At 37.6% G+C, this 27,076-nt stretch overlaps 1 protein-coding gene across 1 annotated transcript; it reads left to right on the top strand.

Annotated features, from left to right (window-relative positions):
• Nucleotides 1–804: 804 nt before the first annotated feature.
• LOC123554607 (uncharacterized) lies at nucleotides 805–27,076 on the top strand. The gene is made up of 7 exons (XM_045344858.2): nucleotides 805–906; nucleotides 11,436–11,579; nucleotides 12,554–12,657; nucleotides 13,364–13,472; nucleotides 15,224–15,386; nucleotides 22,514–22,711; nucleotides 24,346–27,076. Exons 1-7 carry the CDS (start codon nucleotides 895–897, stop codon nucleotides 24,582–24,584), a joined length of 969 nt encoding a protein of 322 aa, XP_045200793.1. The 5' UTR covers nucleotides 805–894; the 3' UTR covers nucleotides 24,585–27,076.

The following is a 27,076-nucleotide window of genomic DNA, read 5'->3' as shown; positions in this document are numbered from 1 at the left end:
TTTTGCTAATCAGTTTTTTATTTAGTTACTTTTATGGCAGTTTTTAGGCCTAGGTCAAGATCAGCAGCTTTCCCACAGGTTTTACTTTTTCTCTTTTTTCTTTCTTCTGTATAATACTCTTCATGCCTCATTTTTTTGTTTTTTTTGTTTTCTTAGTTGCATGGTACAGATTTAGCTTAGTTTTTCCTAGTAATAATCTGCATGTGCTTAAAAAGCCTATTATTAAATATGTGCTCCTCTCTTAGTATGTCTTAGTTTAGTTAATTTTATGTAAATATGTACTGTAAGTTGTCTGTTTTGTTTTTTATGTTTTTAACTTGTGTGCTTCTTTTCTCCTAGGGTAGATGACAGATATGGATGTGGTGGAGTAAATGACCTCTCCAGGCCCTTTTCCCAAATCTACAACTTTCTTTCGGTAGTTTTTTGGGACATTTACTTAGATAGGGTTTTTGTTTTTACACTTGCCACAATACCCATAATGTCATCTACTTATTTGTAATTAACTAATTTTTTTTTTTGCTTGATTTAGTATCCCTCTTTTCAGCATGTATGCTTTAATTTAGCTTTTAAGGGGAGTAACAAGGTCAGTAATGTTTATGTACTGTTACAGAGTTACTTCCCTTGTTCTTTTATGACTGCTTTCTTTTTACAGCTGTTTTATTTTTTCATTTTATTTTTGTTATTACTATATCATACGTTTGTCGGGAAATAGCTTTAAGCTAATGTTATTTGTTAATTTCATATCCGACGTAAAATAAAGTTTCTTGTATCTTGTATCTTGTACTAACCGTGATCGGTATCAGAAAGTGTTTGATTAGAAATATCAAGCGTTCAAAGAAAATCGATTAATTACTTTTTCAGCAAATTCAGGTAAAATAGGCAGTGTCGGTTAAAATGGATGCTTCGGTAAGTATAAACTCAGCTAATGCTTTTTTCAGTCAAGTTTGAAATTGCTTAAACTATAAATTTTAAAGTTCTCGCTGATTTTGCGTACTTCCGTAGTAACCACTTGTCGGATAGTTCCAATTTTAGGATACCAATCTATTCCCTATCATTTGTGGTAAGAGACCACCAACTGTTTTCCAGTAGACCTCCATTATAACTTTTATGGCGATTATGGACTTCCAAAAATCGAAATGTTTAGAGTCAGTGTAACTGGTTTCACACACTTTGTAAACACACTTCTTGAAATAAACTGAAATATCATCATCATCATATCCTGTGTTTATTTGTCGACTGCTGCGGGTGTCCCAGTAACTAGGGTAGGCAGCAGGTGGCTAGATTGTTTAACAACCAGTCTCCATGCTTCTCTGTCATGTGGGTCAAAGCTGTCAAGGTTGTAAGCCTTCAAGTCCCGCTTGACACATTCCAACCAGGTCTTTTTAGGTCTCCCACGTCCTTTGGAGTTTGGTATGGACATACTCAAGATTGAGTTGATGCATCAGGATGCACGAATGACATGGCCATACCACCTCAGGTGTCTGGTACGAATAGCCTCTGTCACCTCCTGTAACCCCAGCTTTGCGTACAGTGCTGCTATGGGTACGTCGTCACTGGGTTTGATGCCACAGATCCATCGGATCATTGACCTGTCGTTTCGACGGAGCCGCTGTAAATCTGGAGCAGAAGGCGCCCACGTTCCACTACCATGCAGTAGGGCAGAACGGACACAGGCATTGAACACTTTTCCACGAGTCTTGAGGGATACATGCTTGGAAGTCAGAATTGGCAGGAGTTTCTTGAACTTTCCCCAGGCAGTACAACATCTGGAAATGATGGCAAGTTCACAGCCTCCACCAGCACACAGCATGTCGCCAAGATAGCAGTAACCGGCTTCCACGTCAAGCAGAGTACCATCCACATCTACTTGAGTGACTGGTCTACCATCAATTGGCCCTGCCTGGCCACAGCATCTTGGACATACGTAAAATGGATTGGTGCTCAGTCTTCCAATGATGCCACTGCACTTCTTGTGAACCCAATGTCTGCACTTGGAACATTCGATGGAGTTTACCCCAACACCACTCCGACAGACCGCGCAAGGAAAAGCACCGGAGTCTCGCAGAAGATCCAGACCAGAGCCAGAGATCATAAACTTGGTCTTCTTCATATTCACTCTCAGACCCTTGTCTTCCATACCATTCTTCCACGCCTTCAGCTTAGTGACACATTCCTCCAGTGAATCGGCGATCACAGCTAGGTCGTCTTGCATACAGGAGCTCCCAAGTCACACCTGTGCGGAACTCGCGTGACAGAGCCTCCAGTACGAGGATGAAAAGTAGGGGACTGAGGACAGATCCCTGATGAACTCCAACTTCAACTCCGAACTCCTCGCCGTACTGCCCGTTGACTCGTACACGGCTTCTTACATCAGAGTACATACCCTGAATGACACGAACAGCCCATTCCTCAACACCCAGACTCCTCAGTGCCCACCAGAGGACTTTCCTTGGTACACGATCGAAGGCCTTCTCCAAGTCGACAAACGCGATATAAAGTGGCTTGTTTGCAGCTATGTACTTCTCCTGTAGCTGGCGTAGGATGAAGATAGCATCTGTTGTACCTCGGCCTGGCACAAAGCCAAACTGCATAGAGTCAATGTCCACCATACCATGGATGAAACTGTCCAACACACTCTCCAGTAACTTCATAACCTGGTCGGTGAGCTTAAGGCCTCGATAATTTTCTCGATCGAGGGCATCACCTTTACCCTTGTAGAGGTTCAGGATGTAGCTCTCTTGCCAATCCTTGGGGATCACACCACTACTAAAGACAACTTCCGCCAGCTTTCTTAACAAATCTATGCCCTCCTCACCTGCAGCCTTCAACATCTCAGCTATGATGCCCGAGGGGCCTGCAGCTTTGCCACACTTCATCTTGCTGAGAGCCTTGCGGATAATATCCATGGTGACAGGTGGGGGTTGACCCTCCACTGGATCAACCTTAGGAAGTAGGTCACTCGGCCACTCGAACTCAACATTCAGAAGTCTAGCATAGTGTTCAACCCAGGCCTTCATCTTGTCCTCATCATTCAGAGATAGTTCTCCCGCATCATTCTTAACACACTTTTCACCCACAACATCCTGATTTGTCCTGTCCATTTGTTTTGCAAGCTTGAAGATGCTGCTATCATTCGGAGAGATGTAAGCGAACTGCTCCTTCTCAGCTTCTGACTTTGCCTGCCAAACCGCATGTTTTGCTGCCCGCTTGGCCTCATTGTAGGCAGCCTTAGCCTTTGTTGCCTGCTTTAACCAGAGCTTTATATGTCTTAAAGCTAACCCGCTTCGCCTTGACCGCATCTTCAACCCTATCGTCCCACCACCAGGTTTCCCTTTTCCACCTGTGGTTTTTAGAAAGACCACACACTCCAGAGGCTGTTTCAAGAAGTGGGTTTTTAGCCCACCATCATCAGATGGTGGGCTATTAAAATCACTCTGCGTCCGTGGTCCGTCCGTCCGTCATTCCGTCCGTCCGTCCGTCCGTCCGTCCGTCCGTTAACAATTTCTCGTTATCGCATCTCCTCAGAAACTACTGGGGGGATTTTGACCAAACTTTGTCAGAATGATGTATTGGTACCCTAGTTGTGTCCCCCTGAAAATCAGACTGGTTCAACAATTTATGAGTGAGTTATGGCCCTTTGTTTATTTCTATAATTTATATAGATTTATATAGGGAAAAACTTTGAAAACCTTCTTGTCCAAAACCACAGAGCCTAGGGCTTTGATATTTGGTATGAAGCATCATCTAGTGGTCCTCTACCAAGATGATTCAAATTATTTCTCTGGGGTCAAATATGGCCCTGCCCTGGGGGTCATATGGTTTACATAGACTTATATAGGGAAAAACTTTGAAAATCTTCTTGTCCAAACCACAAAGCCTAGGGCTTTGATACTTGTAATGTAGCATCATCTAGTGGTTCTCTACCAAGTTTGTTCAAATTATCCTCCTAGGGTTAAATATGGCCCCGCCCCGGGGGTCACATGGTTCATATAGACTTATATAGGGAAAAGCTTTTAAAATGTTCTTGTCAGTAACTACAACATTCAAACTTGGACCACATGTATATTTTTGAGTGGCAAGATGAACCTTGACATGAGTTGACCTTGATCTTGACCTAGTGACCTACTTTCACATTTCTGTAGCTACAGCCTTCAAATTTGGACCACATGCATAATTTTGTGCACTGGAAAAAACTTTGACCTTTATTTTGACCTAGTGACCTACTTTCACATTTTTGAAGGTACAGGCATCAAATTTGGACCATATGCATAATTTTGTGTTTCAAAATGAAATTTGACATTGATTTTGACCTAGTGACCTACTTCCACATTTCTCAAGCTACATCCTTCAAATTTGGACTACGTGCATAGTTTTGTGTACCGAAAAAAACTTTGACCTTGACATTGACCTAGTGACCTACTTTCACATTTTTGAAGCTACAGCCTTCAAATTTGGACCACTTGCATAGTTTTATGTACTGAAATGACCTTTGACCTTTACATTGACCTAGTGACCTACTTTCACATTTTTAAGTTACAGGCTTCAAATTTGGACCACATGCATAGTTTTGTATTCCGAAATAAAATTTGACCTTGATTTTGACCTAGTGACCTACTTTTACATTTCTCAAGCTACAGCCTTCAAATTTGGACCACATGCATAGTTTTGTGTACCGAAACAAACTTTGACCTTTACATTGACCTAGTGACCTACTTTCACATTTTTGAAGGTACAGGCTTCAAATTTGGACCACATGCATAGTTTTGTATTCCGAAGTAAAATTTGACCTGGATTTTGACCTAGTGACCTACTTTTACATTTCTCAAGCTACAGCCTTCAAATTTGGACCACTTGCATAGATTTGTGTTGTGTATGGAAATGAAATTTGACCTTGAGCTAGTCAATAAGTCTTGAAATTTGGAACACTCAAAAATGGCACATTGGTGGGCGCCAAGATCACTCTGTGATCTCTTGTTGAATCTTGCCCACACATCTTCCACAGAACCATCAGAATCCATGTTTGCATCATCAGTTACTTTGTCCTTGAAGGTAGCATGGAATTCATTTGCCACGGCTTGATCCCTAAGCTTCCAGGTACGGATACGTGGAATGAATCTGCGCTTTTTAGCTGTGGGGATGCAAACTGTGAAGTCACAAACAACCAGGTTATGTTGTTGGACGCATTCCTCAATTGGGACGACCTTCACATTTTGAACTGATTTGCGGAAACTCTTGTGGTAGAGTATGTAGTCTATCTGTGTTCTGTGATTACTTGAACAGTATGTGATAAGGTGACTGTCTCTCTTAATAAAGCAGGTGTTGCCAATAACCAGATCATTTGCTAAGGCAAACTCCAACACTCTCTCTCCTTCAGTGTTACGGATACCAAATCCTCGACCACCATGAACTTCCTCAAAACCTTGACCTTTAGCACCTACATGGCCATTCCAGTCCCCCGATGGAACAAGAATCTCTGATGCAGGGATTTTGGTGACAACTCCTTGTAGCAGGTCATAGAAGCGCTCTTTCTCAGTTTCAGATAGCCCGGACTGTGGTGCGTACACGGATAGGAAGGTGAAGACAACCTTGCCTATGACAAGTCTCATGAGAATGATTCTATCGGAAACACGCTGAACGTCAAACACTTTGTCGACCCATTTCTCAGCCAACAGAATTCCAGCACCTTCTAGACCCCTATCATTTCCACTCCAGAAGAACTTGTATATAGAGTCCTTTCCTTTGATTTGGTGGGTCTGATTCGCTGAAAGACTGCCAGCCCATCTATGCTCTTGCACACAGCAGAGGTCCACTCTTGTCCGGGTCAGAGTCTCCACCACCTCACTGCCTCTCTTCTTCAGGGTACCCTGATTCCAAGTTGCTGCCCTGAACTTGGTCGGGTGCTCGTTGGATTCGCCACGATGGCCGGACCCTGCCTCCCGCACCCGAGAGTCAGCCAAGCCCGAGACGCCACCGGCAGACCTATGACTGCTACCGGTACCGCCTGTGTGAGATTTTGATGTACAACTAGCCATATTGTGAAACAAAAGTGTTTTACAGGACCGCCTGTCCTAGCTGACGCCCTAACTCGTCTCTTTGCGGTGTCCGAGTCGTGTGAAATATGTGGAAGCAATTTATTATTTTGCATTTTCAGTCATACTTAATTTATATAGTAAATAAGAAGTGGTTTCGTCATACTTATTGTTATAGTGTAATAATGATTGTTTGTTGGTCGTTTTATTGTTGATGTACTTTGTGTGGCAAACAAGTTAATTAGTTGTTAACTTTTAAAAGATAATTTCAAAGCTAATTATTTATACAAAAAAATGGAATGAAAATGAAAAGAAGAATAAATGATATAATTGCTGATTATTAAGATAAATAGAGATTTAGTTTTTATTAAACTAATTCTTATGTACGAAACTTATGTATTTATTACTGGTTTACAATTTGTAAATGCAAATGTTAAATTCGACGCAAAACAACATCGTTGTTTGTCCTGACCGTCTTCCTGAACACACTCCAGTGGTTCGGCTGCCACATATTTCCTTCTACCCACATTAACTGGTAAAACGGGCGTTTCACCAGTTTGAAGGTGCCATCCAAGAACCACCGCCTGGCCTGTTTAAGCTGCTGTAGCTGGGGTGTTGTGGCAAGAAGTATGTGCCTCTGGTCGTCTACCCGGATGTCGTCTGCAACGAAGTCTGGCCCGATGAAAGTGGTGTTGATCTTGAAGTCCAGCGTAGTTGGATCCTTTGATCGGAGATTCTGCTGATGAAGATTGGCGGCCCTGATAAGAAGATCTGGTTTCGGTAGAGCAAATTCTTCTGCCGAAATCAGATCCTTCATCACGGTCTCCACAATTTCACCGGCAGGACGGAAAACATTTTCACGAGCAACTTGCTTCACCTGCAATGAAAAAAGAAATTGCGAAATGAACGTGTTTAGAGTTAAGTACAATTTGAATATAAATAAACCTTTTTCAACTTGAGTTTTAAGTTAAATATAAAAATTAAGTAACTATCGTTGAATAAAAGATTTTTCCATGACCATCCTATTAATTGTAGCCGCATTAACTTGATTAAGTTAAGTAATTGAATGAATACTGAATAGACCTACGTTAATAAAAATTACCTTCGCTGTTTTTGTCACCTTCTTTAGAGTGCCAGGTTCAGCGGGATGCTGGTGTCCATTCAGACTAGGCGTGAATAAGTCCCCGTACTGCTTCACACTTGCCATACACTTGAAGTTCTTGTTGCGTATGCTGCATGTCCAGTATACGTGACCATCTTTAACATTCTGAAATGAAAATAACATAATTATAGATACACAGATGTAAAATGTTACAGGAATGTTACAGGATACCAACTGAAAACTGATATTAAAAATGATTGAACAATCGAACTATTGATATATAACTATAAACTTGAAACTTGAAAGTATAAAAATGCATTGTTTTTATTAAGAGAAATAATAATAAACTTACCCTTCGTTTGTATGTATAACCATCACTACTGACCAGATTCTGTCCCCCGCGCTTGGTACCACCTTCCACTACGTTGAATGTAACTGGGACGTCATCTCGCTTTCATAACCAAACTGATGTCAAACCATAACCAAATACAAGCTAACAATGTTCACAAACTTACGCGGTGATAATTACGCATACAAGCTAACGATGTTTCCAAACTTACGCGGCGATAATTACGCATACAAGCTAATGATGTTCACAACAGTTAACTTACGCGGGGATAATAAAGGCTGTAATTTAAGTTGTGTAAAACCTTCCTTCTTCTAATTAAAATTACACAAAATAAGTATTATGGCAAACAAATACTTACGTTAACAAAATTATAAGAGTAAATGTGAAGATAGACAAAATGTATTTCCATTGGTACATTTATAACATTCATATTTTGGATATGTAAATATATCTAACTGTTCGCCAAATTTTTAATGTCAGACAAGTCCGATAATTCATATTACCAAAATTGTACATTTTTTTACAGCATCAGTGATAGTTCACTTTATTTATCAACTTCCTAATCGCAAGTATACCTGCATTTGCGACCAGTGCAGATCAAGATCAGCCTACACATCCATGAAGTCTGCTCATGATCTGCATTGTTCGCTAATCATTCATTTTTTTTTCATGAAATGAAGGATAGATCAAGCCGTCTATTTCATAAACGTAGTAGATTTTTTCTCACACTATGTTTCAAAAATAAAAATATTCATCTAGAACTCGTTTTTAATACACAATAATTTGTTATAACTCATTTGCAATTTGAGTAACATTATCGATTAAGTATGGGCGAATCACTTTAATGCAATCATCGAGATTAACTGCCATTAAATAGGTGTGGTCATCTTCTATTGTATTAACCTATTATCTATATAAAGTCTTTATGACGAAACCACTTCTTACTTACTATATAAATTAAGTATGACGAACTGGTGATTTGACGAAACCACTGTAATTTCGAACACTCTATCCACGTTGCTAATGGTTAACCTAACAGAAAGCTGTTGAAACTGGCCTTATATATCTACAACCACTACACTCCTCTCCTCTCTAACTTAGAAGGACCAGCCATCAACTGAACCACCTATCAGTTTCTAGCCCAGGTTTTTTTCTAGCTAATTTGGGAACATAGCCTATACCCCCAAAGTTGGGAATTCTGACGCGTAAATGTTCCTAATTGGGAAATATTTAGTCCCATAGGATATAGTAAGGATGTATTTACCCGTAAGCATTTTCTCATACACTTGTTTGACATTGTACAACCTCTTTAACATACTTCCATTACAAAATTGTCCATAATTTGGTCAGTTTTTGTGCAATTTTGATGGAAATTTTTTTCAGAATGTAGATTTGGAATTTTTGCACTCATTTTGGGAAAAATATATACTTTTTGGCATTGGGAATATAGCCGAATAACGGCTATAAAAACGGCTGAAAAAAAACACTGTAGCCTGAGGCATCAACTGAACCTCCTATCAGTTTCTAGCCCGAGGCATAAACTGAACCTCCTATCAGTTTCTAGCCCGAGGAATCAACTGAACCTATCAGTTTCTTGCCTCATCCAAATGCATGAATCGGTCAAACGTCCTCGTCTCCAATGATTGTAGTAAATACCTCAGACTCTATCGAGGATCGAACCCCGGACCTCATGATCTGTAGGCGGACACTCTAACCATGTCGCTAAAGGGTTAACCCGACAGCAAGGCTTTGGAAGTGACCTTATATATCTACAATCACTACATAGCTAATCACGTTTTTCAGGAACTATTTTAGTTTTACAAAAATATTGGACGAAAAAAATGTGAATAGTGATACTTTATTTAGGCAATTTTCGTGTGAATGAGAATCGGATGACCCCCTGTTTACATCCTTGGCATGGCGAGAGAGATTCGTTTGATGAAACTTTTTTTCAGTACACATAAAATGTAGCAAGTTTTGTCAAATTGTATGATATTTTTTGCCCACTTGCACTTGCTTATGTCTATGTTTTCAGTATTTTGTCAGTTTTTACTCCCCTGTTTTTCTGATAGACAAGCACTATTGTCTTACAACAGCTTTTGATCATTTTGAATATAATTTCTTTTTACAGTAAATAAAATAGTTTGTTCTATCTGCTCAGAATTAAGGGTATTTTGTTTTTTTTTTGCTGATTTAATAGCATTGTTGAGTCAGATTCCCAATACTCTTGTAATGAAATTGTTCAAATAATGTTCTTTCTCTGTATAAAGTAAAGAAAAATTGATAAATAGATCATGTAAAATAAAAATCTCTGTAAAGAAATGGGCATATGTCAGATAGTTTTATGCTGTTGTTATAGATTTAATGGATAATTGGAATTTTTTCCCAATTTTTACCAAAACGCCACTAAAATTCCCAAAGCTAAGGCCTTTTTAGCTCATCTGATTTTTTAGAAAAAAAAAAAAAGATTAGTTATTGTCATCACTTGATCGGCGTTGGTGTCGGCGTTGCCTTTGTAAAATTTTATGTTTTAGGTCAGCTTTTCTCCTAAACTATCAAAGCTATTGCTTTGAAACTTGCAACACTTGTTCAACATCAAAAGCTGACTCTGTACAGCAAGAAACATAATTCCATCCTGCTTTTTGCAAGAATTATGGCCCCTTTTGGACTTAGAAAATATCAGATTTCTTGGTTAAGTTTTATGTTTAGGTCAGCTTTTCTCCTAAACTATCAAAGCTATTGCTTTGAAACTTGCAACACTTGTTCAACATCAAAAGCTGACTCTGTACAGCAAGAAACATAATTCCATCCTGCTTTTTGCAAGAATTATGGCCCCTTTTGGACTTAGAAAATATCAGATTTCTTGGTTAAGTTTTATGTTTAGGTCAGCTTTTCTCCTAAACTATCAAAGCTATTGCTTTGAAACTTGCAACACTTGTTCAACATCAAAAGCTGACTCTGTACAGCAAGAAACATAATTCCATCCTGCTTTTTGCAAGAATTATGGCCCCTTTTGGACTTAGAAAATATCAGATTTCTTGGTTAAGTTTTATGTTTAGGTCAGCTTTTCTCCTAAACTATCAAAGCTATTGCTTTGAAACTTGCAACACTTGTTCAACATCAAAAGCTGACTCTGTACAGCAAGAAACATAATTCCATCCTGCTTTTTGCAAGAATTATGGCCCCTTTTGGACTTAGAAAATATCAGATTTCTTGGTTAAGTTTTATGTTTAGGTCAGCTTTTCTCCTAAACTATCAAAGCTATTGCTTTGAAACTTGCAACACTTGTTCAACATCAAAAGCTGACTCTGTACAGCAAGAAACATAATTCCATCCTGCTTTTTGCAAGAATTATGGCCCCTTTTGGACTTAGAAAATATCAGATTTCTTGGTTAAGTTTTATGTTTAGGTCAGCTTTTCTCCTAAACTATCAATGCTATTGCTTTGAAACTTGCAACACTTGTTCAACATCAAAAGCTGACTCTGTACAGCAAGAAACATAACTCCATCTTGTTTTTTGCAAGAATTATGGCCCCTTTTGGACTTAGAAAATATCAGATTTCTTGGTTAAGTTTTGCGTTTAGGTCAATTTTTCTCCTTAATGGTTGAAGCTATTGCTTTAAAACTTGGAGCACTTATTCGCCATTAAAAGTTGACTCTGTACAGCAACAATAACTCCATCCTGCTTTTTGCAAGAACTATGGCCCCTTTTGGACTTAGGGTAGGACAATATTTCTATTATACAAAGACAAAAAAATCAGATGAGCATCTGCACCCTCAAGGCGGTGCTCTTGTTAGAGTTGGTTCTTTTCAAAATACTGAAAAAATCCCCAGTTTTACCCATAAGGTGTGTGATATTTTGAAAAGGTGTATCTGTTAATAGGTTAACATTTTTATAAGTATATATATTGAATTGATGTCAGTCTTGTTGATTCTTTGTACATTTATTTTCCAGTCACAGGAAGCAGTGCTGAAGAAAAAGCTTCAGGCATTCTTGGCTGAAATGTTGAAACTTGGGACAGTAAAGGGTTTCAAATACTTTGCAATGTATATGCGAGGTCGAGAGGAAATGGTTCTTAGTGTTTTGAACCATCCACAGGTATTGCTTATTATTCTGTCTCATCAGCACAGTTTAAAAGCAAAAATATTAAATTGAAATAATCTTAAACTTTCAGTTAAAGCCCATGTTTAGCTTGACTGATTGAGGAATAGAGAAGACTATGTGTATATAGAAGATACAGTATATAATGTTTTATGTATAGTCATTTGTTAACAACTTTTCAACATTAGCTGTGAATAGTTTTCATGCCCCCGGCATCTACTGATGTGGGAGGCATATAGTGATTGTCCTGTCCATTCATTCGTTCGTTCTTCCGTCCGTCCGTCCGTACAAGGTTAACCAAATGGGACCGTTTCGTCTAGCATCAATATCCCTTACTAGAATGACTTGATACTAATACAGATGTAACCTGTGACCATTCCTCATCTTCAGACATCACCTGACCTCAGTTCAAACTTGACCTCATTTTTGGACTTAGGTTGCTTTATATGGGCCATCTCATGGTTAACCAAATGGGACCGTTTCGTCTAGCATCAATACACCTTACTAGAATGACTCGATATTAATGCAGATGTATCCTGTGACCATTCCTCATCTTCAGACATCACCTGACCTCAGTTTGACCTTGACCTTGAACTTGACCTCGTTTTGGACTTAGGTTGCTTTGTATCGACAAGGATGCCACAGGGGGCATCAAGCGTTTATTGAACGCAGCTCCTTGTTTGCCCACTAAAAACTGTGCTTAATAAATATGTTGATTTTGCTTTCAGTTTTATGTCAAGCTTCTCAATTTCAGTACGTCTTCATATCTATAGTTCATATTCTCATCAGAACTCCTGTAAGAATTGGTATTGGTAAGTGGCAGACAACTTACAGTTTAGGGTCAGGAATAATCCTAAAGGTCAAGGTCAGCTTGAGAAAAGAACAATGAATTTCTTTCTGATGTCATGTAGTATAACACATATGTTCAATATGAACGGCTTGTGGATCAATAAGTGTATATTATTTTACAGAGCATTTCTAGTCCAGTCCACAGTAGATCTGATTATTCTGAAGCAGAGAGGAAAACGTTGTCTAAATCAGAGAGTTTCAGTTCAAATAACCTACCATACGACCAGTAAGTGTAGACCAGTTATTCCTCAAAGAAAATGTTTTTAAAAATTAAAATAGTCACACAGAGAAAGCCATCCAACCGGCCTATAGAAGGTTCTTTAATATCCAGGTGCTTGCCCATGCTTGGAGGCACGCAGGTGTTCGTGACACCCACCATTAATAATACTAATTTGTAAACTTGGATTTAATTTTGTAGATTGATACATCAACAAAATCTGCAAAAATTAGTTTGCCACAAATATTGATGATTTTACTATGCTTATTTTATCTGTCCTAATTTTAAAAGATACCTGAATTGCTTTGACGTCTTTTATATGTAGGCAAAGATTCAATAGGTGACAATAAAAACAAAAGGCTTTTTTTTTAAGAAGCTAGGTGTACGTATACATACAAAGTTTATATGGTGCCTCTATGGCCAAGTAGTTGAGGTTACTGACTTGGAACCACTTGCCCCTTACTGATGCGGGTTAGAGCCCCATTCGTGGCATTGAATTCTTCATGTGAGGAAGCCATCCAGCTGGCTAATGGAAAGTGGATTGTTCTGCCCAGATGTCAGCTTGTGATGAAATAATGCATGAACGACACTTAGTATCTTCCTCCACCATTAAAAGCTTGAAAGTCGCCATAATTGTGTCGGTGTGACATTAAACATTACAAAAAATATTTATATACAGTAGAGTCAGTATTCTACTAAACTGATATCTTTTCAGGAGATCTTTGATGTTGTCTGTCCGTTCACAGATGATTCTCAGCACACATGGTGTAAAAGATGTTGGTTTACCTCCAGCCTCACCTAGTGAAGAGGAATCTTTACCTACTGTAAGCCTGTATCTTCACTTTATGTAAGCTTGAACATCTACTGGTTGCCTGAGTCTGTTTCTACTGTAAACCTGAATCTTTACCTGCAGTCAGCTTATTACTTTACCTTAAATAAGCTTGAATATTATATCTACCATAAACCTGAATCTTCATCTACCGTAAACCAGTATCTTTACATTTTGTTAGCTTGTTACTTTACCTTACATAAGCTTGAATATATATCTGCTGTAAACCTGAATCTTCATCTACCGTAAACCTGTATCTTTACATATTGTTAACTCGTTACTTCACCTCACGTAAGCCTGAATCTGTATCTTCTGTAAGGCTGAATATTTATCTACATTTGTACTGTGAGCCTGAAATTCTAACTAATGAAAGCATGAATCTCCACATTAAGTCTGAATATCTGCTGCAAACCTCATTGTCAGCCTACTGTCAGTCTGAATATCTCTCTATAACACTGAATCTGCTGTAAAACTGATCCACTCACTGTAAGTGGAAGTCTTTACCTGCTGTAAGCCTGAAACTATACCCACTGTGAGTCTGAACCTTAAGCTACTGTTACTGAATATTAATCTACAGTAAACCTGAATCTTTACCTGTCTTAAGTCTTATTCTTAACTTAAACCTACTGTAGGCTTGAATTTTGATCTTCTGTGAAACTTTATCTGTTTCTCCTGTAAACTGAATCTTAATATAAATCTGGCTATCTGTTGTAAATCTGTATCATTATCTACTATAAACCTGAGTCTACCTACTATACTTACTTTAAGATTGAAACTTTGCTCTCTATATCTCTGTATCTTTACATGCTGTAAGCCTGACTTTCTACTTGCTGGTAAGCTTGAACTTTACTTACTTTAAAGTTGAAACTTTACTCCCTGTAACTATGAATATTTTGCCTACTGTAAGCCTGACTTAAGATTGGAACTTTGCTCCCTGTAAATATGAATAATTTGTCAACTGTAAGCCTGACTTAAAATTGAAACTTTGCTCCCTGTAACTATGAATATTGTGTCAACTGTAAGCCTGACTTAAAATTGAAACTTTGCTCCCTGTAACTATGAATATTTTGTCAACTGTAAGCCTGACTTAAAATTGAAACTTTGCTCCCTGTAACTATGAATATTGTGTCAACTGTAAGCCTGACTTAAAATTGAAACTTTGCTCCCTGTAACTATGAATATTTTGCCTACTGTAATCCTGACTTAAATTTGAAACTTTGCTCCCTGTAACTATGAATATTTTGTCAACTGTAAGCCTGACTTAAAATTGAAACTTTGCTCCCTGTAACTATGAATATTTTGTCAACTGTAAGCCTGACTTCCTACTTGCTGGAAGTGTGAACTATACATGTATGTACCTGAAATTTTAAGTACTGTTGGTCTTTATCTCTATCCATTATAACTTGTAAGCATGAAACTACAACTTTTGTAAAGTGGACATATTCACATACTGTATGACAAAATTTATACCCAGTGTAAGTTTGATTCTCCATCTACTGTAAAACATGTTTTTAATATTCTGTTACACTGAATCCTAACTTTCTGGAAGCCTGAATCAGAGTTATTTTAAGCCTTCAGTGACCAATAGTCAGCACAAATTAAGTAAGTTTGGAGCTTTGTGTCTTTTTAAACTTGAATAATAATGGTTTTACTGTATTTAATGCACTTATAACAGAGCTGTAAGTTTTTTAAATTTTTCAACCATTTTCATATTGACATCATCTTATTGTAAAATGTTTTTTTCAGGATGAAAAATCAACGTTATTCCTCATAGCCGGCTATGGTCGTTATAACTGTCCATACGTGTGGGTGAGATCAAATCATGAAAGACTGGTGAAGCTTACAGGAGAATCAAGAGAAAAAGATTGTCCATTAAAATTAAAGTCAACTTTAAAGTGGAAAGATAATGGTCAGTTGTACAATCCTTTGTTGTATGTATGTTCATTTTGCTAGTAAATTGTATCCAAAACATCAGTGGTGCATCAGTGCATTGGTATTGCTGTTTAAACCACTCATTCTGCCGCATTGATTTTCCTTGCTTTGTCAGTATATATAAGATAGTACTATACACAGGGTGGCAAAAGTAGGAACATTGTAAATTGGTTTTTAATTAACAGTTAAAAATTTGGATGAATTATTTATCTTATGAACCATTTGGCTGTTCTTCACCAAATTTGATATGTAGTACCCTTGCACAGATGTAAAAAAAATCAGTTGCTTCCATTTGATTGCCATTGGGGGCCACTACAGCAAAAGATAGATAATAATTAATGATTTTCATGATGGATCTTCACCAAACTTGGTCTATTGGATCTTTATTATGCTTGTTTAAGTTAGTGGTTCTCCCAGAGCTAATTATGTCTCCCCCAGGAGACATATTGTTTTTTGCCCTGTCCGTCCGCCCGTCTGTCCTTCCGTCCTTCCGTCCGTACGTCACACTTCATTTCCCAGCAATAACTGGAGAACCATTTGACCTAGAACCTTCAAACTTCATAAGGTTGTAGGGCTGCTGGAGTAGACGACCCCTATTGTTTTTGGGGTCACTCCATCAAAGGTCAAGGTCACAGGGGCCTGAACATTGAAAACCATTTCCGATCAATAACTAGAGAACCACTTGACCCAGAATGTTGAAACTTCATAGGATGATTGGTCATGAAGAGTAGATGACCCCTATTGATTTTGGGGTCAGTCCGTCAAAGGTCAAGGTCACAGGGGCCTGAACATTGAAAACCATTTCCGGTCAGTAACTTGAGAACCACTTGTACCAGAATGTTGAAACTTAATAGGATGATTGGTCATGCAGAGTAGATGACCCCTATCGATTTTGGGGTCACTCTGTTAAAGGTCAAGGTCACAGGGGCCTGAACATTGAAAACCATTTCCGGTCAGTAACTTGAGAACCACTTGACCCAGAATGTTGAAACTTCATAGGATGATTGGTCGTGCAGAGTAGATGACCCCTAATGATTTTAGGGTCACTCTATTAAAGGTCAAGGCCACAGGGGCCTGAACATAGAAAACCATTTCCAATCAATAACTTGAGAACCTCTCGACCCAGAATGTTGAAACTTCATAGGATGATTGTTCATGCAGAGTAAATGACCCCTATTGTTTTTGGGGTCACTCCGTTAAAGGTCAAGGTCACAGGGGCCTGAACATTGATAACCAGTTCCGATCAATGACTTGAGAACCACTTGACCCAGAATGTTGAAACTTCATAGGATGATTGAACATGCAGAGTAGATGACCCCTATTGATTTTGGGGTCAGTCTATTAAAGGTCAAGGTCACAGTGGCCTGTTCATGTAAAATCATTTTTTGGAAATAACTTGAGAACCACTTAACCTACAATGTTGAAACTTAATAGGGCCATCCTTAAAAAATTGTTTGTTTGCGGTAACGCGACCGACTCACGAAAATCGCCGCGACTCGAACAATTTTTTAACCCAAAACTCGGATTTTATTTTTTTTTATCGGTGCCATGTTTTTATTCTTTCCTGTTTCGTTATTTCTTTTGGGTAACTATTTGTATTTGTATAAGTTTTCCTAGACAGTGTTCGTTGAGGTTCAACTACGTGAATGATCGATATGACCGATAAGAAACAAAATGTGTGAATGTTACGCTTTGTGTATATCGCTAATTAACAAGTGACACAAATACGATAATAGGCTGCTCTTCATGCATTGTTTATCAATTAACTTTTACACATTGATCAATAAATACCTTTGGCAATGACAGACATTATTGTACCAAATACAAACCGCGAGAAGCCCACGAAATTTTTTGTGTGGGTCAAATACGAGTTTTTCTCGATAAGTGCGAGTTAAAACCCAGAACCTCGGGTCTACCGAACGCCCTGCCGATTTCCTGATATACTACAAAAATTCATACAAAAAGTTGTTTAGAAAATTCCACATGGACAAATCGTGGTACATAGTGTTATCTGTGCAATACAGCAGACGTATTTAACCGAGTTTTAGATTTGTAAAATAATGATTTTTCTCGTACATAAAACATCTGGGATAGATAAATTCTTGGATATTATTCTGTCATAATTTCTCAAACAATTTTGCAAACAAATAATAATTTTAGTTTCGATCTTTTGTCGTTGCATAATCTTTTTAATCTGCCCCGAGGATAAAACTGCAGTGACACTGCACAAGTCACTTGGAAAGAGCACAAAGTCAAAAATATTAGACAAACAAAATTTTCTTACCTGAAAATTTATTTATAAAGTTAAACATCCTTTCAATGCAATGACTAAAACCAGCGAAAGAAATCCATAATGTTTACATTTCTAGATTTTCCTATTTGCGTGAAATTAAATTTCCATGGGTCCACTTTTTCCTATTTTTCAAAACCCAGACTTTAGAAACATAGTTATTATTACTGAAACTTTCTGTGACTTAAATAATGTAACTGAAATTCATGCAAATTTTTGACACTTGCCATCAGAAACTGAGTTTAATCTGTCTGCCAACTGTTTCTTTTAATGTGTGCCGAAAGTAGCAGATCAAAGAAGACACTAGCAGATCAAAGAAGACGTGTATTATGTGTGATGTCATAGTGATGTCACTGCTATTGACATGTATTTAATTCAAGAAGTGACTGTGAAATGCTTTTATGGGTTTTTGTGTTTTGACTTTGAGTGCATTAGCACTGGAAGCTTGATTTATTTTTGCTGATATGGAATTAACCTAGTTTTTTTTAATTGTATTCATATTCAGATTAGGCTTTTCTTGGTTAAGGCAATCATTGCAAGAGTGAAAAAAACTTTAATTTGCAGTTTAATCACATTAGATTCACAAGGATAAGAAATTAGGTTTACATTGATAAGTATATTTAGTTCCATTTTAAACTTGCATGTCATGGCACTATTAAAAATCTTTCCGCGTTTCCCTAAAATCACTCCACTTCTCCATAATCTTAGCTGAGGAAGAAATGACTTCTCCCTAAAATATTAACATAGCTTAAGCCCTGAGTAAACAATGTAAAACAATTAAGTATTGTCTTAAAATTACATGATACATAGGCTTTGAAGGAGTGCGGTGCTAGTAATCAGACTCAGATCTACAGGGTATTAAAATATCAAAGATTTTGCTATGTACTTCAATGCTGAATCCTAGGGAATGTAATGTTCTTTTATTACCCTAGCCAGTGCAAGGACATTCAAAAGGTCTGGCCAATTATTTTTGTTTAATATATTGATAATCTTAAAGTTCATATGGAGATAATAAGCTCTGTTTCTGACTGGTGTCAGGCTATCTGTTGTTTTTATTGTTATTAAAAAGGTGATATTACTAGTAATATTAGTATTCATACTATGTGAAAACTACCACCCTTGTAGATATGTTACAATCAAGTTAGCATTCTACAGAGAAGTGTTAGTACCCAGAAGGTGTATAAACCAGAGGGTTAAAAAGAAAATGCAGGTGTTGTACAATAATTAGCATACAAAAAAAAAAAAAAACGAAAAAAAAAAAATCCCTACCTACCTACTCACACTAAATGACTGGACATGCCAAGTAGATGATCCCTATTGCAGCCAACCATCAGTGTCTCTTTGACTTTCGCTCCTGACCCCTATTGACTTCTTGCCTATAGGACTTTGCATTGGGGGAGACATGCGCTTTTTTACAAAAGCATTTTCTAGTTAAAAAATAGATACAAAAAAACAACTTAAAATGACTCCTTCAGCGTTCGACACTAACTTTTTTGCCAGGTATCCCGAAGGAATACCTGCTGGGAAATTTAGGAATCCCTGCTGAAAATTAGGAGTCCCTGATAACAAAATGTGGTAACTAAGATCATGAAAAAACTAAAATCTAACAAACACAACTGTTTACAGTACTACATGTATTTTATTTCCACTTTATTTCCATTTTACATCAATGACAACAATAGATTGTATGACTTTTGCTGTAAAAGAATAATGTCATTTCTGTCCAAGTCCTCTTCCCCCTCATCTTCACTACCATCGCACTCCTCTGCCATTTGTTGTAGTTCGTCTAAATGTATGCCGCCTAGTTCATTCCCCCTTATAACCCCCTTATTTGTAATCATTTTTTTTTGACATAAAAAAAAATTCCGAAAAGTCTCCCTTAAATAAAAAAAAAATGTTCCGACCTACCTACCCTAATTTTTTGAGCATGTTACCAGATACAAAGATTTTTTAGGCCTTATTAATGCAACTCCCACAGACTTTATCTAAAACTAGTACATTGGTCATAACAGATTTTCTTAAACATTTCATATTTTAGTTGTTTTATTTTGCACATTGCCTAAAAGTGGGTGGGGTTTAGTGTTTGCATGCTTTTATTATCAGCAAATTCTTCTAAATAAGAGCTGGTTTGGCAACAGTGATCATATTTTTAAGGACCTTATTAACATACTGATGGATGTTCATCAGACTTGGTTGGGAGTATGATTAAATAGTAGAGGTCAAGTTGGTGACTTAGGTCCTTATGGCACTTTCGTTTAATATAATTTTAGTTACTTTTAAGTAACTTGACTGCTTCTTGTGTTACTCATTTTTAGCTCATCTGATTTTTGGGGAAAAAAATGATGAGTTATTGTCATCACTTGATCGGCGTCGGCATTGCCTGGTTAAGTTTTATGTTTAGGTCAGCTTTTCTCCTAAACCATCAAAGGTATTGCTTTGAAACTTGGAACACTTGTTCACTATCAATAGCTGACCCTGTACAGCAAGAAGCATAACTCCATCCTGCGTTTTGCAAGAATTATGGCCCCTTTTCGACTTCAGATTTCTTGGTTAAGTTTTATGTTTAGGTCAACTTTTCTCCTAAACTATCAAAGCTATTGCTTTGAATCTTGCAACACTTGTTCACCATCATAAGCTGACCCTGTACATCAAGAAACGTAATTCCATCCTGCTTTTTTCAAGAATTATTGCCCCTTTTGGACTTAGAAAATCAGATTTCTTGGTTAAGTTTTATGTTTAGGTCAGCTTTTCTCATAAAGTTTCAAAGCTATTTCTTTAAAACTTGCAACACTTGTTCACCATCGTAAGCTGACCATGTACAGCAAGAAACATAACTCTGTCTTGCTTTTTGCAAGAATTATGGCCCCTTTTGGACTTACAAAATATCAGATTTATTGGTTAAGTTTTATGTTTAGGTCAGCTTTTCTCCTAAACTATTCAAGCTATTGCTTTGAAACTTGCAACAGTTGTTCACCATCATAAGCTGACTCTGTACATCAAGAGACATAACTCCATCCTACTTTTTGCAAGAATTATGGCCCTTTTTGGACTTAGAAAATCATGGGTAGGACGATTTTTTGTCGAGCCCACTTGCGGAAGCGAAGATATAGTTGTCCAAATGGCTGTTCGGTGTATGGCGTGTGTGCGTCCGTCCGGACCATAACTTTGACATGCATGGAGCAATCTTGTTTATATTTGGCTTGAATGTTAACCTCAGTGAGACGGAGTGTCTTGCGCAAACCCCAGGTTCCTTTCTCAAAGGGCAAGGTCACACTTACAGGTCAAAGGTCAAATTCAAAAATGACTTTGTCTGGAGCATTTCTTCTTCATGCATGGAGGGATTTTGATGTAACTTGGCACAGTTGTTCACTATCATGAGACGGAGTGTCATGCGCAAGAACCAGGTCCCTAGGTGTAAGGTCAAGGTCACACTTAGAGGTCAAAAGTTAGATACAAGAATGACTTTGTCTGGAGCATTTCTTTTTGATGCATAGAGGGATTTTGATGTAACTTGGCACAATTGTTCATCATCATGAGACGGAGTGTCATGCGCAAGATCCTAGAATTACTTTCCTTTGTTGTTACTATAAATAGCTTATATTCGTAACTTTTTTATTACTGGTCGTAGGGAAAAATCAACACCACTTTTCTGTAGTACAACATGCATGTTACATCCAATTTTCAGGTGTATTTTGACCTATCTCTTCTGATGAGGATTTTTGTGTGGACTTAGAATTTTTTTTTTTTTTTTTTTTTTTTAAGATTTACATCCCTTTGTTGTTACTTTAAATAACTTATATTGTAACTTTTTGCAGTCTCTTTTCTATTTGGCATAAATGTTTGCCTCAATGGGACAAGGAGTGTCATGTGCAACTCCAAGTCCTTTTGACAGCTGGCGGGCTCGACATTTTGCCCGTGGGCATCTAGTCTATTATACAAAAAAAAATCAGATAAGCGTCAGCACCTGCAAGGCGGTGCTCTTGTTTTTTTTGTAAGCAATCTGAAATTTTTTGACAGGAAATGAAGGCAGAAGTAATATCCCTTTGACCAGAGTTTAAGAAAATTTAGATGCTGATATGTTAGTCAAATTTACATAGAAGTATTTGCAACTCAAGGGCATCAGATTTACTACAAAAGCAAATATGGTTGTCTTAAATTATAAACAAGTGAGACAGGAAATTGAAAGTTACGTTGATGTGTAATAATTACAGGTGTATCAGTTTATAATAATAGGATTGTGTTACAAAAGTAAATTATGTAAGAAAAGCCTGTATCATGTTACTGAAGCCATATCGCAAATATATTAACTTATGTTTGAAAACTGCCTTAAGTTAGTGGATGTGTAAGGACATTGAAAATTCTGTTCATTAACATATTCCTTGTGTGTCATGTAATTTTGACATTCCTTATGGGTCCATTACCTTAAATTGGCAATTATAGATTTTATTTCTTTTATATTTTGATGAAATCTATGGATTGTCATTGATTTCAGTTCGGTCCTTTCCGATTGTCAACCAGACTGGATATATATTTTCATGCAAAGCAGACTGGATATATATAATATTTTCATGCTTTCAATTTCATCCTGTCCTGTTTTAGAGCTGACTGGATATATATTGTATTTTCATTGATTTCATTTACATCCTGTCTCATTGCAAAGCAGACTGGATATACTTTATCTTTTTATGCTTTCAAGATGAAGGCCAGACTTTTGCTGGTCATCTAAAAATGCTATTCGGCAGAAATGCTTCATATATTTTGTTTAAAATATGTAATTATTTGTTATATCTTTATTTAATATTCTGAATTTTCAGATGTGTATGTATGGGACATTATAGCTGAATTAGTGAAGTTGTGTACATATCCTGCCCCAAGAAACCCTTTCGAAATAGATTTTGATTACTTCTCAATGCTGCCGTTATCGGAGAAAGTGTTGGCCACGGCTGCCATGGTGAACATACTACAGAAAATCCTCATACACACATCAGATCATAAACAATACGCTGGACCAGGTGAAAACCTTGTTCAAATTTCATATCAGGTTATGCCCATGCGAATTCATTCCAAAAGACATTTAAACTCTTTGACATGTTTAAATAATAAACCATGTTTCTACTTAAAATATATAATTCCAATTGTAATATATTGTAGATCAATTATTGTAGCGTAACGTGTTGGTTGCTACAAGTAGTTTGATGTGACATCAGTTGTTAACATGCTTTGTCATATACAAATCTTACATAATGTGAAATCATAGTTAACCTTGGGAAACCAATTATAGTGAATTTGCTGGTAGCATCAATCCGCAAAATTAGAACACAACACAAAAGCTTAGATTCTTGGTTATTTTTATCTTCAAATATTAAAGCATTAAATTTGTTTTCACATTTGGTCGTATCGTTTAGTTTATTTCTCAAGTAAAACTTGGATTTAAGCTTGCAGCAATGTATTTACAGACTTTCATATCCTCAATGTTTAGATCTTTGTAAAGTTTTGTTTTCTTTGTTAACTTAATGGTGGATAATTTTTTTAATCCCCCGCCATGACGGAGGGATTATAGGAATGGTCTCCTTCCGTCAGTCCGTCCGTCCGTCCTTCTGTCCTTCCATCCTTCCGTCCGTAACAAAATCGTATCCGGTCCGTATCTCCTAAACCCCTTGAAGGATTTTCATGAAACTTGGGTCAAATGATCACCTCATCAAGACGATGTGCAGAACCCATGAGTCAGCCTTGTCGGTTCAAGGTCAAGGTCACAACTCAAGGTCAAAGGTTTGAGCCTGCCATTTTGTGTCCGCTCTATATCTCCTAAACCCCTTGAAGGAATTTTATAAAACTTGGGTCAAATGATCACCTCATCAAGACAATGTGCAGAACCCTTGAGTCAGCCATGCCGGCTCAAGGTCAAGGTCACAACTCAAGGTCAAAGGTTTGAGCCTTCCATTTTGTGTCCGCTCTATATCTCTTAAACCCCTTGAAGGATTTTCATCAAACTTGGGTCAAACGATCACCTTATCAAGGCGATGTGCAGAACTTATGAGTCAGCCATGTCGGTTCAAGGTCAAGGTCACAACTGAAGGTCAAAGGTTTGAACCTTCCATTTCGTGTCCACTCTATATCTCCTTAACCCCTTGAAGGAATTTTATAAAACTTGGGTCAGATGATTACCTCATCAGAGCGATGTGCAGAAATTATGAGTCAGCCGTGCCAGCTCAAGGTCAAGGTCACAACTAAGGGTCGAAGGTTTGAGCCTTTCATTTGGTGTCCACTCTGTATCTCCTTAACCCCTTGAAGGATTTTCATTAAACTTGGATCAAATGATCACCTCATCAAGAACTCATGAGTCAGCCATGTCAACTCAAGGTCAAGGTCACAACTGAAGGTCAAAGTTTTCAGCTCTGTATCTCCTAAACCCCTTGAAGGATTTTCATGAAACTTGGGTCAAATGATCACCTCATCAAGACGTTGTGCAGAATTTATGAGTCAGCCATGTCAGTTCAAGGTCAAGGTCACAGCTAAAATCAAAGGTTTACCCTTTCACTATCCATAGCAGTGGCGGGGGATTTAGCTGTTTTTCAGACTGCCTTGTCAGAAATAATTCGGTAGAGAGTTATAATTTTGTTGCAGTAATTACCTTTTGTTTTTGCAGTTTTTGAAGAACTACAGCTTATAACAAAACATCACTTTGGTAGTTTAGAAAAACTTGTTCAAGAACAAGGCCTTCCAGTCCTGCAGAAGCAACAACAACAACAACAGAGGTCAAGGTCACTGTCTCAAAATACTGCCTCAAGGTCAAGGACGTCATCATATAATCAGCCAACCAGCCCAGGGTATCAGAACACACCTCAGCAGCAATATGGATACATGCAGACACACGCAATGTTTTGAAGAAAAGAATTATCACGCTAAAACTGGCAATATGTATGGTTGATAATTGGCTTATAGAAATGAAAGAGGACATAATTCTTTGTTACAGGTTACTGGGATAGGGGGCTATACTTAAAAGATCTATAAAATAAAATAGATTTGGAACTCTCACGAGTTTTTCTTAGAGACAGATCTCACTAAATCTTGTGATATCCATATGAGATCTTGTTTGTTGATGAAAACACTTTATTTCTCACTTCACGTAAAAAGCATCCAGACATTGGATAAAAAGATCACAGTGAAAGGTGATTTCAAAAGAAAACAGATATGATCGTGTTGTTTATAACTTCTGTTGGTAACTGTATCGGAAGCTGGTTTTACTTTTATTCTATGCCGACAGCTATACCCATTCATTTTTAGCTCACCTGAGCACGAAGTGCTGAAGGTGAACTTTTGTGATCGCCCTGTGTCTGTCGTCTGTCCTTCGTCAACAATTTGACTGTTAACACTCTAGAGGTCACAATTTTGACCTAATCTTAATGAAACTTGGTCAGAATGTTACCCTCAATAAAATCTTGGATGACTTCGATATTGGGTCATCTGGGGTTAAAAACTAGGTCATCAGGTCAAATCAAAGCAAAAACTTGTTAACACTCTAGAGGTCACAATTTTGGCCCAATCTTAATGAAACTTGGTCAGAATGTTACCCTTGATAAAATCTTGAATGAGCTCGATATTGGGTCATCTGGGGTCAAAAACTAGGTCACCAGGTCAAATCAAAGGAAAAGCTTGTTAACACTGCAGAGGCCGCTTTTATAACTGTTTCTTCATGAAACTTGGTCAGAATGTTACTCATGATGATCTCAAAGTCCAGTTTGAATCTGGGTCATGTAGGGTCAAAAGCTAGATCACCAGGTCAGATCAAAGGAAAAGCTAGTTAACACTCTAGAGGCCACATTTATGACCATATCTTAATGAAACTTGGTCAGAATGTTAATCTTGATGATCTATAGGTCATGTTCAAATCTGGGTCAGGTGGGGTCAAAAACTAGGTCACTAGGACAAATCAAAGGAAAAGCTTGTTAACACCTAGAGGCCACATTTATGACTGTATCTTCATGAAACTTAGTCAGAATGTTAATCTTGATGTTCTTTAGGTCAAGTTCGAATCTGGGTCATGTGGGGTCAAAAACTAGGTGACCAGGTCAAAACAAAGGAAAAGCTTAACACTTTAGAGGCCACATTTATGACCATATCTTAATGAAACTATCTTCATGATCTTTAGGTCAGTAGGTCAGGTGAGCGATACAGGGCCTTCATGGCCCTCTTGTTCTTCTTTTTCTTTAAAAATATGTCAGTGATTATGCCAAAGTCTGAAAGGTAATTGTTAACCTGACGATACCATAAACAAACAAAAATGCTGGAAGTGTCAAAAATGAATGATTTTGTTTAGAGGTTGATGGCTGGACTATATACACAACCATGAGGACTACATGTCAGTGAAAGTGTTGTTTAGTGTTTGAAAACTGCTTAAAGTGTTCAAAAACTGCTTAAAGTGTTCAAACAACTGCTTAAAATGTAAGAAAGACTGTCGAATTTTATGCAACTTGTTTCTACCTATAAAGTAGAGAGGTTGAGATTTCATACATGTATTATGTCTGCTTATGTGTAGTAAAATAAGGTTATTATAATAGTAGCATCATCTGGGATGTTGCATTTTACTTGCAGATTTTTTTTTTGGGTCACTTTGAGAAAAGGTCTGTTACCGACTGAATTGGGAAAAATCCTGCATTTTTCTCAATTTGGTAAATAGGTGGTGTCATTCTGTTTTTAGCGCAACTATTTTAAGAATAGTCTAGCTATTCTACTCACCCTGGCATTGCGTCACATCTTGTTTAAAGTTTTGCATGCAAGTACAAATGGCTGTTGTTTAAAGGCATGTAGATTTGAAACTTACTTTTAGCTCACCTGAGCCAAAGGCTTATGGTGAGCTTTTGTGACCGCTCAGTGTAAAGCGCCTTTGAACGTGAAATTGATCATGAAAAGGGCGCTATATAAATCTGGTATAATAATAATAATAATATAATAATGTCCGGTGTCCGTCCTTCAACATTTCCTAAAAAAATCTTCTTCTTGAAAACCACTTGGCAGAATTACACCAAACTTCACAGGAATGATCCTTGGATGGCCCCCTTTCAAAATTATTCAAAGAATTTAATTCCATGCAGAACTCTGGTTGCCATGGCAACCGAAAGGAAAAACTTTAAAAATCTTCTTGTCCAAAACCACAGGATTTAGGGCTTTGATATCTGGTGTGTAGCATCATCTAGTGGTCTTCTACCAAAATTGTTCAATTATCCCCCTAGGGTCATATATGGCCCCGCCCCGGGGATCACATGGTTTATATAGACTTATATAGGGAAAACTTTGAAAACCTTCTTGTACAAAACCACATGGCCTAGGGCTTTGATATTTGGTATGTAGCATCATCTAGTGGTCCTCTACCAAGATTG

The sequence above is a fragment of the Mercenaria mercenaria genome, chromosome 7 (genome assembly GCF_021730395.1).
Source record: "Mercenaria mercenaria strain notata chromosome 7, MADL_Memer_1, whole genome shotgun sequence".
Lineage (NCBI taxonomy): Eukaryota > Metazoa > Mollusca > Bivalvia > Venerida > Veneridae > Mercenaria > Mercenaria mercenaria.
Note: the sequence above shows the minus strand (reverse complement) of the source record. Positions and strands in the feature narration are given on the sequence as shown.